The sequence below is a fragment of the Phaethon aethereus genome (genome assembly GCF_964289735.1).
Source record: "Phaethon aethereus genome assembly, chromosome: 5".
Classification (NCBI taxonomy): Eukaryota; Metazoa; Chordata; class Aves; order Phaethontiformes; family Phaethontidae; genus Phaethon; species Phaethon aethereus.
Genome location: NC_138579.1, coordinates 17493656 through 17511280, shown reverse-complemented (window position 1 = coordinate 17511280; position 17625 = coordinate 17493656). Strand labels below are relative to the sequence as shown.

The 17625-nt window shown below is 44.5% G+C and overlaps 1 protein-coding gene across 1 annotated transcript in view; it reads right to left on the bottom strand.

The window, feature by feature from the left end:
- CLMN (calmin) overlaps window positions 1-17268 on the bottom strand; it is a gene marked incomplete at both ends in the record, with an annotated part of 84939 nt that extends 67671 nt beyond the window's left edge. The window contains one exon of the mRNA XM_082000993.1: window positions 17187-17268. Within this exon, the coding sequence (XP_081857119.1) occupies window positions 17187-17268 (82 nt within the window). The remainder of the gene's footprint in view (window positions 1-17186) is intronic.
- Between the last annotated feature and the right edge of the window lie 357 nt (window positions 17269-17625).

The window sequence follows — 17625 nt, the reverse complement described above, 5'->3', positions numbered from 1 at the left end:
GGATTTTCTGTGATGCTGGAAGAATAATTGTATCCCATGGATCAGCAGATGAACAGGTAATGTATAGCCATGGGGCAGCGTAAGGATACCCAGGAGAGTTTAGGGAAGTAGAATTTTCCCTGGAGCATCCCAAAGTCTGGAGAGGACTAATAAACTGCTTCCAGGAACCAAGCACATGAAGGTTTATAACCCTGCCTTGTCAACTGCACAGTAAACATACCCACACACAGACATGTGGCCCTTTTTCAGCATCCTTGTTACTAAGAAGAGCTCAGGCATCCCCAGTGAGCTTCTTGTTGAGACAGAAATGTGGGGAAATACTCATGAATTTCTCTCCTAGTCTATTTTTATTCAGAGTAGCCACACAACTCCTCTTCACTGCCTCGAGGTGACGACAAAAGCAAAAGCCAGAATTACACACAAATCAGCCTCAGCCCCACCGCTCCGGCAGGACAGGGCTCTGCGTTCAGCCTTTCCAGCTAAACCGCTCCTCTGCCTGCCTCTCCCGGCACAGCCTGCAGCGCCGGCGGCTGTGACTGAGCCCAGCTGCCTGTGTATTGATCCTGGTACAAAGCACGGGCTTGGCCCGACGCTCCGAACTCGGCGGTCAGGGTCCTCTCCTCTGCCACCCTCACCGCTTGCTCTGCCTCCGCCTCCACTGCCGGGGCTTGGGCCGACATCAAACGGGCAGCGATGGGCCTGAACCACCAACATCTGGGAACCTGTCTCAAGGAAAATACTAGCAGAGGTAGTCCACCTCTGGAAAAAAGCATCCTTAATTCGGTTTAAACAAACAGCTAAAGTAGAGCCACTGTTCTGGAGAGGAACCATCACACCAGCATCCAGAGTGGTTTAGTTAATCTGCATTAACTTTTGAGTGTACTCATGTAGACGCACTATGTTATTCCTTAGCTACACCATATGAAAGTGGCAGTGGCCAAGTTCATTGCCCCATGGTACTGTAAATAAATGCTAAATCTGTATTTTAATAGTATCAGGCAGGCAGCAGCTGTTGCTGCTGAATGCCCAGCAGATTGCTATTGCTCTCAGGACTCTCATCAGGAATAGCCTTAAGATATTATTGTCTGGCAACAAGCATTTTCTTTCATAAACACCACCTGAACAAAAAGAAAAAGAAGCTGTACGTTGCGAAGAGATGACAAAAAGGCTTTCCTATTCCCCTGCTCTGGGCACTGCGCTGTCAAATTTTTATGTGAGGGGAAAATAAGACATTATGCGATCTTCTGAAAGAGTGTGTTACAGAAATGGAAGGCCGGACACAGAATTAAATGCATAATTCATGGCTTGTGAGAGCCTTGAGGCAAGACCTTTCGGACTTGCTAATTGCTTTGCTGAGAAGTAGGCCAGAAGCCATAATAACGTCTCCTACACCTATGCAAATACATGCATAAAGCTGTTGTAACATCCACCTCAGGGCTTCCACACCACCCCTGTTGCACAGATGTGCTGCTGGCCCACCTGACAACATGCCAACCAAGGACAAGTGCACGCGATACCAGGCTGAGCTGAGTATCTGGATCTAGTTCTGGTACGTGTTTCTGTCTATTCAGGCTTTTGGACTGCAAGCAGATACATTTATATAAACTGCCTGCAGCCGTACTGTAGCCTTTGGAGGACCCTCACTGTGTGCTAAAACCGTGGCCTGCAACTCTGTGCACATGAGACCAGCAGAAACGAGCGGCTCCACCACTGCAGTAGCCAGATTTAGCCCCACTGAGCTCAACAGCAAAAAATTCAGTGGGTGCAAGATCAGAGCCCCATTACAGGCGAGGATATTAATACGACAAGAAGGGAGGATGAAGGCGAACGTAACAGTTTATTGTTACATACATTTGCGCATGTGGATAATTTGGTGGATCTAAGTCATGAACAAAGCATCAAAATATCTTTGAGCTTCCTATGCCACAAGCATGTCCTCCACCATGTCCCCAGTGAACACCCTTGGATTTTCTCATCCAAGAGAAATCCTCATAATTTTCTCTTTTTTTCTCTCCTATTCACATTCTGTCGTTTCAGAAAATGCTATTCCAGCCAATTCTCTGATAATACCCTGCTGACCGCTGCCAGCCACTGCTGCTTCTACTTTGTTAGACCCCACCAGAAGTTAGCCTCAAGGAGCTAAGAAAGGCTTTGCTATTGCTGTTTCCAATTTGTTACTGAATCCAGATAGTCATTCACTGCATCTGAAGGGAGAAGGACTTGCCTCTGAAACACAGGCATCAGTGGCCTTCCTGCTCCACCAGCTTCTCCAGCTCCAGCCCCTCCGGAGCAGTTTTCCTCTTGCTGTCCTGTTGTAACCATCTTCCCCTGCAAGCATCCTTAGAGAAGTCTAACCCCACAACTGATGCTCTGCATCCCTTGTCACAATGCATCACAAAGAATCTCTTTTTAAGCCGTCTCCTTCCCCCTTGGTATTATTTACTGATGTATCAAAATTATCTTAAAAACTCATTAATAAAAAGCAGATCAATATCTTCCATAAAACAGCTTATCTCCACAAGGTTGCAGAATCTGTCCCTTAATTGTACTGTGCCAAGTAATACTATGTTCATTAATTTACTGAAGCAGATTAAATTTTTACTGATAATATACTTATTTACTTACTTAAAGATGTTCCGTTTATTTCTCAGGGTCAAGAACATTAAAAAGCAGAAGGACTTGAGAGTGATGAAGAAAAAATAACATGGTTGAAGATTCCTGGGTTTGATTGGTTTCATCTGGAAACCATCAGTACTGGCCTGTGAAACTCAGTAGTATGAATGAAGCTACCAGTTATATCATAGTGGAATAAAGTTTCAGAGCAAATAAAACATCTTTTTTTGTGATATTTCACATCACATTATGGTGAAGAGAAGAACTGCTTTGCAACACCTTCTGTATAAAAATCTTAACTATTAATTTGTAAATATAACAGGCCTCATAATGAAGGCAGAAGAATTTAAAGAGCAGTTCAAAAGTCAGTGGAGAAGTACAACGAAGCTGAGGATCCCCAGACTTAGACCAGACTCCAAAATGCCAATGCCGAGCTCTGAAGGTAAATAACCTCTAAGCTACTTTATAACTGAGGAGCAACATGACTCCAACCAAGCTGCAACCCATTCAATGGGCAACTCTCACCCATACCATTTTAAATCTACCTATACCATTTTAACTCCAGCAATGTTACTGTCCTTTACACACTCCGATTTAGGTTTTGGTATCTACAAGGAACTGACAGTCTCCCCAACACCTGGGGTTTACAGCCCAAATATGCAAATTAAAGCCAAAGCATGGGAAAGAGAAAGTGAGAACAACAGAAAATTGCCACTTAATCTTCTGACTTCCACCTTTAATAAATTTTGATAGCTCCCACATTGGAAGGAAGGTAAATAAGCATTAGCAGTAAGTACTGTTTGGTGTCATTTTAGTTTGTTCTGTGACCTACCCATTTGGTTCAAGAGAGAGAAGTCATTAAAAACAGAATGGGTCCACTGCAATCGCAACACAAAGGGCAGTCTTTCACTTCATACAAAGAATACTAGCACAGATGGTGAATCAACATTTTGCAGGAAAATCCATGTGCTTCCACAATAATGAGACACGGGTTAGAAGAACACGGCATTATACACTGTCGTCATTATGTCAGAAGTGATTTGTTGTCCAAGCTTAGGTATCCAGATGGTAACAAAAATACTCCGAACTTTCTATATGCACAAAGCTTTCACTATAATTAAAAAAGGGTTTCAGAAAATACACTGTATTTTGCTTGCAGTGCTTTAACAAGGAGGATAAGTATGCACTGGAAAACCTCAAAAGGCAGAGCTGGGGAGTGACAGCACAGGAGAGGGGAACTGTACAGGACCATCACATTCCCAAAGTGCAGGGAAGGTGGAACGGGGAAGCCAAGAGCTACGCAGTGCTTGGTGGGCGCACCCGCAAGGTCTTCAGAAAAAGACCAGGTCTCTGGAAGTCATGTCCACAGACCTGCGTGTAGGATGGCACTGAAGCAGAACCAGTTAGCGACATGAGCCATGTTCAGAGGCTCAGACTAGGAGCGGTGGCTGCTTCTGATTCAGATCAGGTTTAACCCCCTCCCCCTGCCATGGGGTTTATCCATATCGGAGCCAGAGCAATTGGACTTTATAACTAAGTCCCATTATTAACACACTTGCATTTCTGATAAGGGCCTCAAAAATCTTCATAAAAAGCTTGCAGTGAAATAATTGCGTTCTTTTCACTTCACCCTAGCAGACTCCCACAGGTTTGACTGTATTTTTTCTCTTCGAAGTACAGCCTCTCTTAAAAGGCTCACCTTTAAAAAAGCCACCTAGAAAATACCAGGCTAAATTTGACATGTTTTTCCCTATGTTTGAAAGCCAAGGAAGGGTTCTTCTGGAAGAAGATGACACCTTTTCTACTCAAGTAGATTGAAAATCTGCTGCAGAAAAAAAAAAGGGGGGGGGGCTAGGGGGGGAGAAAGAAAAACAGAGGAATAAATTGCTGGGAGAGTATGTGGGTGGCAAGATTCTTTAATCTGACAGGTGTATGTCAGCACTTCTCCACAAACATGCCTATAAGGGATTAAGGGATCTAATTGTTTTCCTCTTTGCATTGCTATAGGTTTGTACTGTTTTCTAATAGGACCTTATTTTAACCCCTTATTTTTAGGTTAGCTTCCTGCCTGTCTCTTTGCACAATGTCCAAAAAGCTAACAGGTTAACAAAGCAAGAAAAGCTGACGCCTGTCTTCATCAATGCATTTGCCTTTCTAAGTGCCTCGAACACATTTGTCTGGAAATTAAAAATCTTATCATCAACCATGCAACAGACAACGTGGTCCAAAGAGAGATTCACAGACTGGTAACTAGGGAGCAGGCAGAGGAGGCGGCTGCTCAGCTGATGGATATAAATAGTAAAATCCTAGTCAACAGGATATTATTGTTCTTTGGGGTTCCCAAAGAAGCCTTAAGCAATGGATCAACACCTACGCACATGCTGATGGCAAGTCAGTGCCCGTGTGCAGTGGGAAGGCTCTGCCCAGGGAAGACTCGAGGCTATTTCAGGAGTTACCAGGTCTCAGTACTTCCCATGCTCCAGCAGGAGGAAAGACTGAGAAAGTGGGGGGAAAGGGCTCAGCAAAACACCTGTCATCTATTCATTCCTTTACGTATTAATAACTCATCTCTACAAACCATGAGACTAAATAACAATGCTTTCCTCTGCTCGTGCCGTGAAGCCAAGCCTAGACAGCGATCGCCAAATACCGAAGAGCCTCAGAAACTGGGAAAAGAAAACAAAGAAGAAAAGGAGTCTTCCAGGAGCAGGTCTGAATGGCTTATTTATCAAGCTGTAACTCCACAAGACACCGGCTGCAACTGGCTTGAAGTCAAGGCAGCTTACACTCTCAGGTATTGCAGAGCTTCCATTATAAACCACATCTCAAGGTGAGGCAATTAATTGCCTCATTCCTCTGTGACCTTTGCAGAAAGGAAAAAACAGAATCCGATTGCTCTTTTATTTCTAATTTTGTTTTTGTTAACCCTCTGACTTCCTTCTCTTGCAGAACATATCCTTACAATCATCCAGGGCAGACAGACATCTTTAGGTAGCTCTCTCTCTACATTCATGCAAGGTTAATGTGTCTCATCTGTGTCCTGAGTAAGCTCTCCCTTGGTCTTCCTCTCTACCCCACCAAGCTCTTTCAGACCCCTGCACAAGGGAGACAGGGTTTCATGACAGTGGATATAGCACTGCTCCCTGTTCAAATAACATTTGGATGATTCTGAGAACTGAAGAGTATGATTTGACAGCAAGTTCAGCCTGGGATAACATTTAATCTGATTCATTTATGCATGCAAATGGAAAGCTTTTATTAGCATACATTCCTCAAAGAAAACAAATTACAGTTCCTGGAGTTGTTCACTATGAATTACCCTGTTCCAGCTTCTAGTAGCAAGTTTTCTTCCTTCCCCAGCTGCACTTTATCTCCTTTCTAGCAACACATACTCAGACCAAAGCAAACAAAACTCCTGGAACAAAATCAGTGAACTGAAAGCATAGTAAGAAGAGGCAGAGGGAGCACAGCTGATTTGGATCTTGACTGAGATAATTCCAAAGCAGATTGAGAAAAAAAAGGTTTACCTTAAGATGATAAAATAGTAACTCATAAAGATGATCAACATGAGACTTCAAAAAATAAGTCTTCACAAACAGGGAGAAGTAGAAGAAAGCAGGTTGATTCCATTCCACAAACATTTTGTTCTTCTTGCATTAAAAAAAACGCCTAAATCAAGTCAAAATGAAATCTGATTGCACTCAGTTAGCCTTCACACTAACTGGGGTGTGCTGGAGAGAACACCAACAAGCATGAGCAAACCCAGAAGGAAACTGCCTGCTGCCAAACATGGGAACACCACATGCTGGGACAAAAGACGGGTTGGTAGCTTCATGTGAATTATCAAGTTGTAAAAGTTTACGATAGACAAGGTAGCATATATGTATTACAGTTCATGTGAATTGTTAGATGACATTGTTAGCTTTTGCTGTCAGGTGGTGGAGAGAAAAAGAAGGTGTGAAGAGAGAATTTGGTCAGGTAGTTACAATGGTCACCCTGGAAAGAGAAGACCAAGGTTCAAGGCCTGCTCTACCAAAACTTTGCATGTTCACAGACACAAAAGTATGTCATTAGGCTGTCTGGGTAACTTTAAAATAAGTCCTCTGACTTTCATGTGCCTTTGATTCCCAACCCTAACACAGGGGTGTCATCTAGAGAAACACACCAAAACCATGAGACACTCAAATACTAAAGAAATATAAATAAATCCCTGCTACAATGCATCAAGAACACATTTCAGTTTTAGTCAAGACAAAAACAAAGCTGTGTGAAAGAAAGCCTATGCACATCAGTATTATCTGAGTACCAGAACTCAAGCTTGAACCCACTCTGTAAAACCACAGTTATTAAATGCTACTTCCACATCCAGAGCAGCTCCATCCTCCTACAAGGATGCAGCGTGCAAGAATGTACACGTGTAGCAGGACTGGCAAGCCAAAATGAAGTGGGCAGCCCACGCCAATCTTTTTGTCACGTGGACATCGTGTTAGCACATTAAGCTGTGTTTTCCATGTAGCTCCTGAGAGGCAGCCTGTGTTTAGGCTCCAAAACTGATCATTAGTGTGATAAATGAAATGAGCAGAAACTTTGGCTCATAGAGCCTGAACTGCAGCAGCTCTGCAGTCAGTCACTCTTAGTAAGTTTTCATTCATTAGTGAAATGAGAATACAAGAGGTCAAGTGAACGTTTGGTTCATAATTAAGCACCTGAATGACAAAGCTGTCTACTGGTTTGAGTGACGCAACATAGGGGTCTCATCTGAGCTCGCTGTAGGCATCCAGACCACCTCTGCAACTGGTTTTCATCATCAGTCTCAGCATAAAAGTGAAAGACTCAATATGCATGAAAAAAAATTGCTCTAGAGGCAGCTGTGGGATAGATCATAAAAAAAAAGCTTAAATGTGTCCCCCCCAAATTAAATGATGTCAAGGATTTGAAAGGTACCCAAGACCTGACCAGCTGAAACAAAAACTTAATATAACTGGCTGTGTTAATTAGTTTCAAAATAGTCTTGAGAGACAGATGGGTATCAGCATTCCGGACCTCAGCAGCTACATCTGGATCTCTCAGCTCCTGAGGATGGCCCCTCTCAGTGATGCCCGAGACTGGACGGGAAGCGTGCACTGCCCTTCTGCAGACACGGGCTACCATCACCAGGGTCACAACTGCTTCCTCACTTCAGAGTAGTCACACTGGTGTGACCTCCAAGTTCTCAAACTAAAATAAACTCATGATGAGGGATACTGTCAACTGCAGCATTACAGACGAAGGATTTTATAGCGTCCCTTAGCAGTATTAGCAACCAAAACACAGTGCTTCCTCTGGATACACACAGTTTTTGAAGACAATTAAATCTCATATCTTTGATCCTTCTGATAAACACACAATGTTTTAAAGTTTTGAAAGGCCAACATTGAATACATCAAAAAGACCATCTACATTCAAAAGCAGAAATGCAGCTTAGCCAGCAAAAATTCATACTCTTCATATTCTTTCGGCCAAGGTCAATAATTGTATTAACTTCTGGAAGAAGGCTGAGCAAAAGTTCTTTTTAACCGGCATTAGGTCCCTTAAAAACTTTTTTCTTTATAATGGGCAGAAATGGAAAAATTCACTCAAGAGTCCCTATAACTTCAAATCACTCCTTGTCCTGTATCCATGGAGATCTTTAAAAGAGAAAAAAAAAAAAAAAGAGAGAGAGGAAAAAACCCTGAGAGTAACAGGAACTAAATGTTGTTTAGTGGCATTAAACATCAGTCCCCTCCCCAGCGTGGAACCTGAGAACAAGGGCAGGGACTGAATGCTTCCCAGCTACTCTGAGCAGTATCTGCTGCAATCGCTCGGGATTTGTACCAGCAATAGGCCTATGGAGTACCTTGTCAAAAAGGGGTAGTCAACAGGAATTTTGTCTCTGAAAGCTCATCTTCTCATTTTGGCAGGATTTTTATGATTCACCTATTTTAAGTATCACATGAAGGTGCTGGCCGCAGTCCCTCTTGCGCTGTCATTGGGCTTCTGAGGACCACGTTTTTCCCCATTTGCCTACTTCTGTTTGCCTTGTTACTCTCCCTGGGCAAACAGCCCAGACAGATTTATGTTTCTTTCCTTAGGTATATCGCAGACCGTAAGTCTGAAGTGGACATTTCATACTATGTTATTTATAAATACTTTATCTTTATTAAATTATAACTGCAGTTCATGTTTATCATGAACATCAGTAAGAACCAGAAAGCTTTAATCACATGTCCAGATGCAGTCATATGAAGCACCAGTTTTTAACAAAGTTATCTTCGTTGGCATTGCTTTCATTTGTCACAGTTCCAGGACTCTCTTGCCCTTCCCTTTTTTCACTGAGCCAAGAGCAGCACAATCAGCCCTTAGTTGTGGACTACATTGATTGCATACGCAAAACGCCTATTGATATACGTTAGGGGGTTCTTTGCAAAGACTAAAACAAAATGGCAAAGTACTTCTATCTGACCATTAATGCACAATGGAACGGCAGCCCGTGCACGTAACCAGTCCCTGCGCTTTGGCTGCAATTCAGAGCTTCAGCTGCGGTCCCGTAAAACGGACAGTTCAGTTCAGGCTGTGATACGGCTCTCACAACAGATGAGTAACACATGGCCGCCTGATCATCGAGGGGTTTATTGCACTTTTATTTAGGTTTCTTGAAGAAAACATAGGAAAAACAGGCTGGAAGAATAAAAACGTAGCTTACCATAAGCACTTGAGAGTTAGAAGGCAATAGCAAGATTAGTGCACATCAGAGACCTTTCACAGATTTCAGGAGTGCTAACAAGCGAATTCTCCCAAGGGAGAGGTCCAAAACAGTAGGACCTGCCATGTTACCATTGACAGTGATGGTAAGCTGGGTGAGGAGGGAGAAAATTCATGTAGGCAGTTTATTTGAAGTACATTTTCTCCCCTGTAAATACTTTCTTCCTGGTGCAACATACAAAATACTTTCTTTTAAGGCTCTTTGTTAACCTGGAGACTGCAACTGCTGAGCCACAGTGAGGAACAGCCACTTGGGAGAGCTTTAGTCCCTCTGAGGGACAAACCCAGGTGCAAGACCTAAATGTGAGCTTTCATGCAAGTCTGGAGCACCCACCCTGGGGGTCCCAGCATGAGAACAGGAGCACCACGGCGCTCACTGGGATGGCGGTTAATTAGACACTCGAGACTCATTTCACAACCAGGTAACTACAAGGGTCTCCAACCCAACACAAACATGAAACAGGAAACTGAGAAGTCCAGTTGCCCAAAAAGCCACAAACTCACCAGTGCAGACAAGTAGAATATGATTTACTGCCTTCAGACAAGATTTGGCCTTCTGCTTAAAATCCCTGTGCACATGAAGGCACTGGTGCCGCAATCTGACCTAGCTGCGCCATTTGGGGGGTATGGGGTAGAGCATCCCTTACTTCAGCAGGGCTCGGGATGGACTCGGATGTATGGAGCATCACCGGGGTGAGCAAGGCAGCACCACAGCCTGCAGGATCTGCATTGCAGGGCTGGGGTCTGGCCGGTGTGTAAATCTAAACATGCTGCTAAACAGACATGTCTCCTGGTAATGGACACTGCGCAAGAGCAGGGACTTCTTTGACCAGCTTGGGACACTACAAAATGCACTCACCCCCAGTCTTAATTAGGATAGGATGAAGATCCCAAGTGATAAATGCATTAAAGACAACAAGAACTGGAATATAAATGTTTGTATTTGAAATTAATCCCATGGTACATATTTAGTGAGCATTTATTTTATAAACAATTAGAATCATGCTACCAAAAGAGAAAAACATTAAAATAGCCATAATGAAGCAAACCAACGCCACCGGTCTAGAAAGGTCTTATTTCTGACTACCAACAGTAAAAGATGCTAACATAAAAAGCATAAAAAACAAGGTAACCCATTATTCATAGATACACCAGGTCTGAATTATACTGATACATATCAGGAGTAACTTTCAAGATACTACAGCATAAATTATGTTTTAATATGTCTGAATTAATGGAAAATAACTAATACTCAAAGTATTACAGTATTTCAACAAATATATCTTGAATCATGCCATCGAATTAAGTAATGGGCATAGAGATTAGAGTTATCTTTAAGTGGTTTTGATAACATCTTTTCAGATTCAGTAGGATTTCTAGTTTTATAAAGAAATTCTCTCTGCTTGCTGGTTACATGTCCACAGGCATTCACTCTGTAGACGTCCAGGCTGTTGCTGTTATGAGCCTCCTTAGAAGGATGCTGATTTAAACTTCTGTTTATAGCTATGAGGCCTCAAACTACAGTTAAAACATAGCTCAGCTGTTTGCACAGAAATATGCAGCAATTATAATGAAGTAAAAATCCATCCTGCAGTCCTCCACCTACAGTCCCTTGTATTTAACTGGTTGGGTAGAGACAAAAATAGAATAGCAGGTAAAGAGAGGTAGAAAATGACACTTATTTCTTAAAAGGTGCTGTGATGCCCTTCACCACCCCAGCATTGACACAGATGTGACTGCTTATCTAATAATTTCTTCTCCTGAATACATAATTTTGAGAATCTTTTTGACTTCTACATGACAAGACAGATAACATTTGGCTCTTCCCCTTTAGACAGATGCCCTTAACATTATCATTCTGCAACAACAGTAAGTTTAAACAGCATAGGACATAAACAAATAACATTTAAATGGACACTGACAAGCCAAAATGCCCAAGGTTGCTTCTTCTAGTCCAATAGAAAGCTGTCTTTAAAACAGAAGAAGGAAACCAAGCCATCCCTTTGTCATATTTTCAAAGCAAATGCTACACATACTTCAGGATGCAAGCAACATAACCTTGAAATTGTCTTTAAGAGAAAGAAAATTGTTTGAATTTCTGTCCCAGCTGAGTGGACAAAACAAAAAAACAAGCAGGAGAAACTATGAGAAGTACGTTATAGTCTTACATTGGCACTATTTTTAGCACAGTGTTTTGAAGACTGCAATTTTTGAACGAATGCTATTCAACTTCAGGCAAGTGATACGGTCTGAGATGTCACCAGCTCTCCTAACGCTGAGGCTGGTCAGTGCTTGAACAACAGCTTGCCAAGGAAAGACAGAGAAGGTGACGCTGGCAAGTGGCAGCGGATCAGCCCCATGCCTCGAGTCAGGTCCATGCTCGGATGCCAAACACAGCCGCTCTTACGATGAAGTATTAACATGCAGGTGTAAGAGTTCATTTGACTGCAGAGCTACTGGGCATGATTTTAATTCGGTGTAATTTCATCCATGCAATGGGACAGAGAGCCCAGACATCTAATTTGTTAGAGAAATTAGGCATTGGCCTTGTTAAAACTGCATGCTGAAACATGCAATCTGTACTTTGTCTTACCTCTCACTGCTCCTTCATTTCACCACCAGGGTTTCCTACATCTGGAGCAGGTAACTCTTCCTTCCATTGCTGACAAATACTGTCCGGTACGACAGTGCCCTTATGGAGGCCATCCCCACCAGAAGACTTAAGTTTCCAGCATTATCTTTGGTTTCTATACCTGGATCTGAATCTTTATTTTGGGGGTTTGCATTTATAACTCTCAGGCCTATTTAGCTTCACTTTGATATAGAATAGGATCACCTTGTGGTTCTACAGGGCTTTGTCTAAGGTTCTCCAGGCAATTTAATCTTTCCAAATACCTTAATCTACAAAGAGCTCCACTGAAAGGAACGTATCTACAGGCAGAATAAAATCCTGCTGAATCTGGCGACAAGTTACAGAAGAGTTAAAGCAATGAACAGCACCTTACTTTTGTCAGAATGAATGGATACATTAAAAAAGATCTCCTATTTGTAAAATTTCCCTGTGTTTGAAAGGCATGTCAAGCTACAGCAAACAGGCTAAATGCTGCTGTATCTTATAATTAAAAAAAAAAAAAATTACTCTCTGTAGTTAAGTGCAACAGTCACAAGAATTATGCTTCATACATAAATGGATAAACAAAAATACAGAGACAAACATTTTCAAGAGTTCCTGACTGACTGTGAGCACCTGCCTTTGGTTGTCCATCAGAGATGTATTTAGTAAAGATATGTAAATACTCTTACAGAAAGAGAGAGATAACTCTTATGAGTTAAGCACCTGTATTACCTCTTAAGACACAGGCTTTGGGACCTGTTATCTCAAAGGAAGCTGAGGTTCATATCAGTGACAACTATAGCTACTACTGTCCAAAGCTTATAAAATCTAGATCGTAAGGATCCAAACAAGGAAGACAAGCAAAATCAGAAAGCGCTGTGAGTTTATGACTAAGTGACTCACCAAAAGGTACAAACTCAGGCAAGGATGGGGAACCAATGGGGCTGGTATTGCTCAGCTTCTTTCTTTCACCTTGTCACCACTTTGGGGGGGGGGGCATTATTTCTGGCAATGCTACAGTATATTCCTGTGTAGCCCCCCAAACACAACTCTCAGCAGAGCAAGCCTGAGACTCAGGAGAGTATTTAAGTCTACTGAAATCAAGGAATAAACATCTATGGATTTCTGTGGGTTTTGGATGAAACCCTGAGTGAGGAGCGAAATGACGAGTAGCGGGACTTTGGTCTCCTTGTCTAGTCCTCTGATAGAAGAATGGTAGAGTTCTGCCACCCCAGCCCATGTACTCTATTATAAACACACGAAATGAACGTTGAAACCATGATTATTTTTAAATAGTGGTAACAGCACTTGTTTTCCAGAGACGGACAAAACATCTGATCGCACGAGTATTCATCTCCACATGTGTCACCCCAAAGAATGTAAGGAAAGATACATACTACTAAATATACATTCAGACTATTGCAAAGCACAGGACCAAAACATCATCTAAAAGAGAATAATTCCTGCTGAGGATGTTGCCTCTTTCTAGTGAGTGCAATTCACCACATAAGGGAGTATATTTTTATGATCCTAAATCAAGCTTCCAGTAGGGACGATTTTAAAATATTCTTGTGTTGTAACAAAATGTTCCCGCTGGTGGTGTAATGAAAGAAAGAAAGAGGAAAAAAAAAAAATCACCTCCTGGCAGGAAATTAATTATTGAGCATTCTACTGCTTGATGATGCGCTCCTACATTCTGCGCAGGCATTCCATTTTTCTCTTTCAGTATGTGGAGAAATTCACTAAGAAGAATATACAAACAGAACAAAGAGCACAAGAATATCAGTTTAAGTGCATTTAGAAACCACAGAGACCTGGAGTCAGGAACTTGGTTTGTGCATCACCACACCTGGCACGTATTCCCTCTTTATATTTCCCTCTCCTCTTCTCCATCAGATTGTCGCTTTTGCTTCTGTTGCCTGGAATTACCTCTGTTGAGAATGGAAGCAATGCGCCTGGCTTTTAGCATCACTTACCTGTGACAGATTCGAACTACCACTTCCTTCATTTAAAAAAATAAAATGGAAAATCTCAGATCGTGGTGGAAAGGGAAAATAAGCCCATCATCATATGCCTATGTCTAAATATCCAGCTGTAGTTCCATTTTTAAAATCATCTTTTTTTCCTCCTCTATGTCCAGTTAGTTCAGCAAATTTCCCCCCCGGCTGTCAGTTTTAGTCTGCCTGTGAAAAAGCTGAAAACCCCACGCATGCCATAATTTCACCCATCATTCACATGACAGAATACGTAGTCCCTGAGGCTACATCTCCACCCAGCACACGTACCTAGAACAACTCCTAAATTCGGTGGGATCGTACCACTGAAAAAGCACCCCCATGAGAGCAGACACTTCCCCGTAACCGGCATCCCGGCTCCTTCCTGGATGTGGAACTACCAAACTAGAGATGGAAGATGCAACAGACTGAAACAGCATATAGTCTCCAAATAGTATTTTACATCAGCGGTGCTCTATAGCTTAGCTAAGACATAACGAAGAACTTTTCAAGTCAAATGAATAATTTTAGCTTTTAGAAAAGGAGGTAGAAAGGGTACGGAAAACTGCTACAGCAGATGGCTGTATGATGCCTGCAGAAACTTTGATATAGCTCAGGTGCTCGTGGTACCATTTCTCACGGTCATTACCACCGGGGCTCACCTCCTTGGGCTCTTCCCTCGGCTGCTGGGCAGGATGGCTGGGACACAGCATGACAGTAATGCCTCTATCTGCCTTCCAGACCTGAAAGAGCTCGCATTTGACTGGCTCCATGCATCAGAAGAAGGTGGTGGTCAGTCTCCGTCTCTGCACACAGATATGCCAGTGTTTTCATGTGTTGTTCAAATCTGCAAATATTTAGCTGCTGCCTCCCATCCTCTCCTTAAAACATACTCCCTGTGCATCGCAGATACCACTCGGGTTTAAATCCGTATCATGGGGTCCCCAGAGACAGGGAAGCACCCTCACATATATAGTATTTCCCAGTGAAAGGAAGCATTCTGGAATAAGGCAAATCATCAACTTCATAGCACCTACACTAAACACGGCTGGTCTTGCAAGAGAGCACTGCAGGAGCAGGAGATGCAGCAGCAGATGGGGACCCTCACCACCCGCCACCCTTCATGTGGCCCTGAGCAGCAGGGCCCTGCAGGAGCTCTGCTGATGCTGTGCACCATCCTCAGCTAGTTTTCATCCTAGACTCATGACTTTCTAGCCCACCAAAAGTGCTACTGATTCTGCATCTGACAGACAATGATACTAGCGGTGATTCAGATCGTATTGTTTTGAGAGAATTTTGAATTATAAAGCAGGAGCAAGCTGAATTACTACATACGAACATAGAGCATATGCTGCCATTTTACAAGAAATGATACTGAAGAGAAAGAAGCACCATGCTTTGCCACTGAGCTCCTCAGTGACAAAAATCACACTCTCCCGAGTATCAGACTCACCATCTGTAAAATGTTTTTCATCTCTAGAAGATAATCTGAGAACTATGTGTTACAAATCATAGCTACTGTAAGGGATGAATATTATCACTTGCTTTGGAGCAGCACACAGAAGAAATGCCTCTTCTCCCCTACAATAGCCCACATGGGGCATAAAACTTCTTAAAACCCTATTTAGTAGTGCAAGGAAGGTGACAATGTATCTCTCAAATTTCCTCTTGTATGGTAAGAAGGGAATAGGAGGTTTGTTATTCAAAGGAATTTGCCCTGTAGTATGACATTCTCCTACAGGACTATAGGAATTTTAGAGAAGGCTGTATGCATCTGTATAAATGCATTTTAAGTTCCAGAAAGGGAAATGAGTTTAACTCCTTCTTACACAAATGTCTGACAGGCAAAGTCAAAAACGTGTTGCTCTGTTTAAGAACAGATTTTTTTTCTATTCCTTCTCAAAAAATGCCCATGAATTAACTATTAAACCTGGTTTAATCTCTACAGTTTTGAGCAACAAGATTTCAGATGCGGGCCATCCATGCTGACACACAGAATCAAAAGAGACAGTCGGGAGTCAGAAATGTAGAATTATACTGTAATGAGAGACTGTCAAAACCCAAGGGAGTTCAACCTGGAATCAACAGCCCTGGCTGTACTCAAAAACTGAATTTCAGAGGTTATGATGATGCAGGTCAAAATGTTGTGGAGTGACCCCATCAGCAGTTAACTGCATTAATAGAACATCAGGGCTGAAAGAATGGCTAATTTGGGTCTCTTTTCTGATAAATTATACATCTTCTACAATCAAGCCAAACCAAAACTAATTTCCAGCAACTGCACTGCCTCTGCCAGTAGACTGTGCCTGAACGTCATTATGCATAAACAGAAGAGATAATGACCTATAATTCAAGTCTATTATTTTTATGGAACGTGAAGATACATTGCAGGATGATGCGAGCTGTTGATTAAGACTGGTATGTTACATTAAACGAATTGTTCTCCCATGAAGCACTGCTGCTTTCTCTTCTTTCATCGACTCTTGCTGCCCTTGCCAACGACGAGGAGTTAGCTGGTGAGGAGCAAACGTAACTTTGGAGGAACTACTCCACCGATAGCGAACTACACTCAACCCGCGGTACTGGCACCCTTTCCGCCAGCAGTGCCTGTGGCACAACAGGAGAGCATCGCGGATGACTTATCCAAAACCTCTGCCCGTGCTTATTCAACAGAAGCTGGCGAGAAGGTGAACCGAGTACTCGCAGAGCCACCAGCTTCCCTTCAGATCGCGCCGATACGGGCCGAGAGCCGTATCCCGACCGCGGCCGAGCACCTCCATCCCGGCAAGGCGGAGTGGCAGGGCGGGCTCTGCCCCGCAGCTTGTGGGGCGCCGGTGCCAGGCTCCGCGGGGAGCAGCAAGCAAAGCTCCCGTTACCCGCGGCCGGCCCCGGCGCCGCCCAGCCGGGGAGGTCCCGCCGTGGGGAGCGAGGCGCGCCGGAGCCCCATGCCGGCCCTCGGGAGGGGGCTGTGGGCGGCAGCGTCCCCCGGGCGGGGACACCGGCTGTGCCGCCCCCACCGCGCCCGCGGAGCCCCGGTCCCCGCGAGGGGCTCTCCGTCGGCCCGGCGCCGCTCGCGGAGGAAACTCTGGCCCCGCCGGCCCCCCGCTCGGCACCGGGGGAAGGTGCGGAGGGGGAGCGGGGCGGCGCGGCGGCGGAGGACGGGTGTCCCGGGGGCGGCGGTTTACCTTGGAGGTTCTGCACGCGGATGTCGCTGATGTGCCCGATCAGCTCCTCGCGCTGGAACCAGTCCCACTCCTGCCCGGCCATGGGGCCGCGGGGCCGCCCGCTCCGCGGTCGAGGCGGCGGCGTGGAGGGGGGCGGCGGGAGCCGGCGGCACCGCCACCGCCGCCTGCACCGGCACCGACGGCGGGCGCGGAGCGGGGCGGGGGGGCGGCCCCTCTCCACGCCGCGCCCCGCGGCCCTCCCCTCCCGCCCGCCTCCCGCCGCCCGGCCGGGGGCGGCGGAGCGCCGGCGCGCAGCGGGGCGGAGCGGGTTGCGGGTCCGGTCGTACTTCTTCCCCCCCCCGCCGTCGCTGCTGCCGCCGCCGCCGCGGGCAGCTGCCCGCCTGCCGCCCCCTTTCGCCCCGCCCCAGCGGCGGCGGGGCTCCCGCACCGCCTCCCCGGG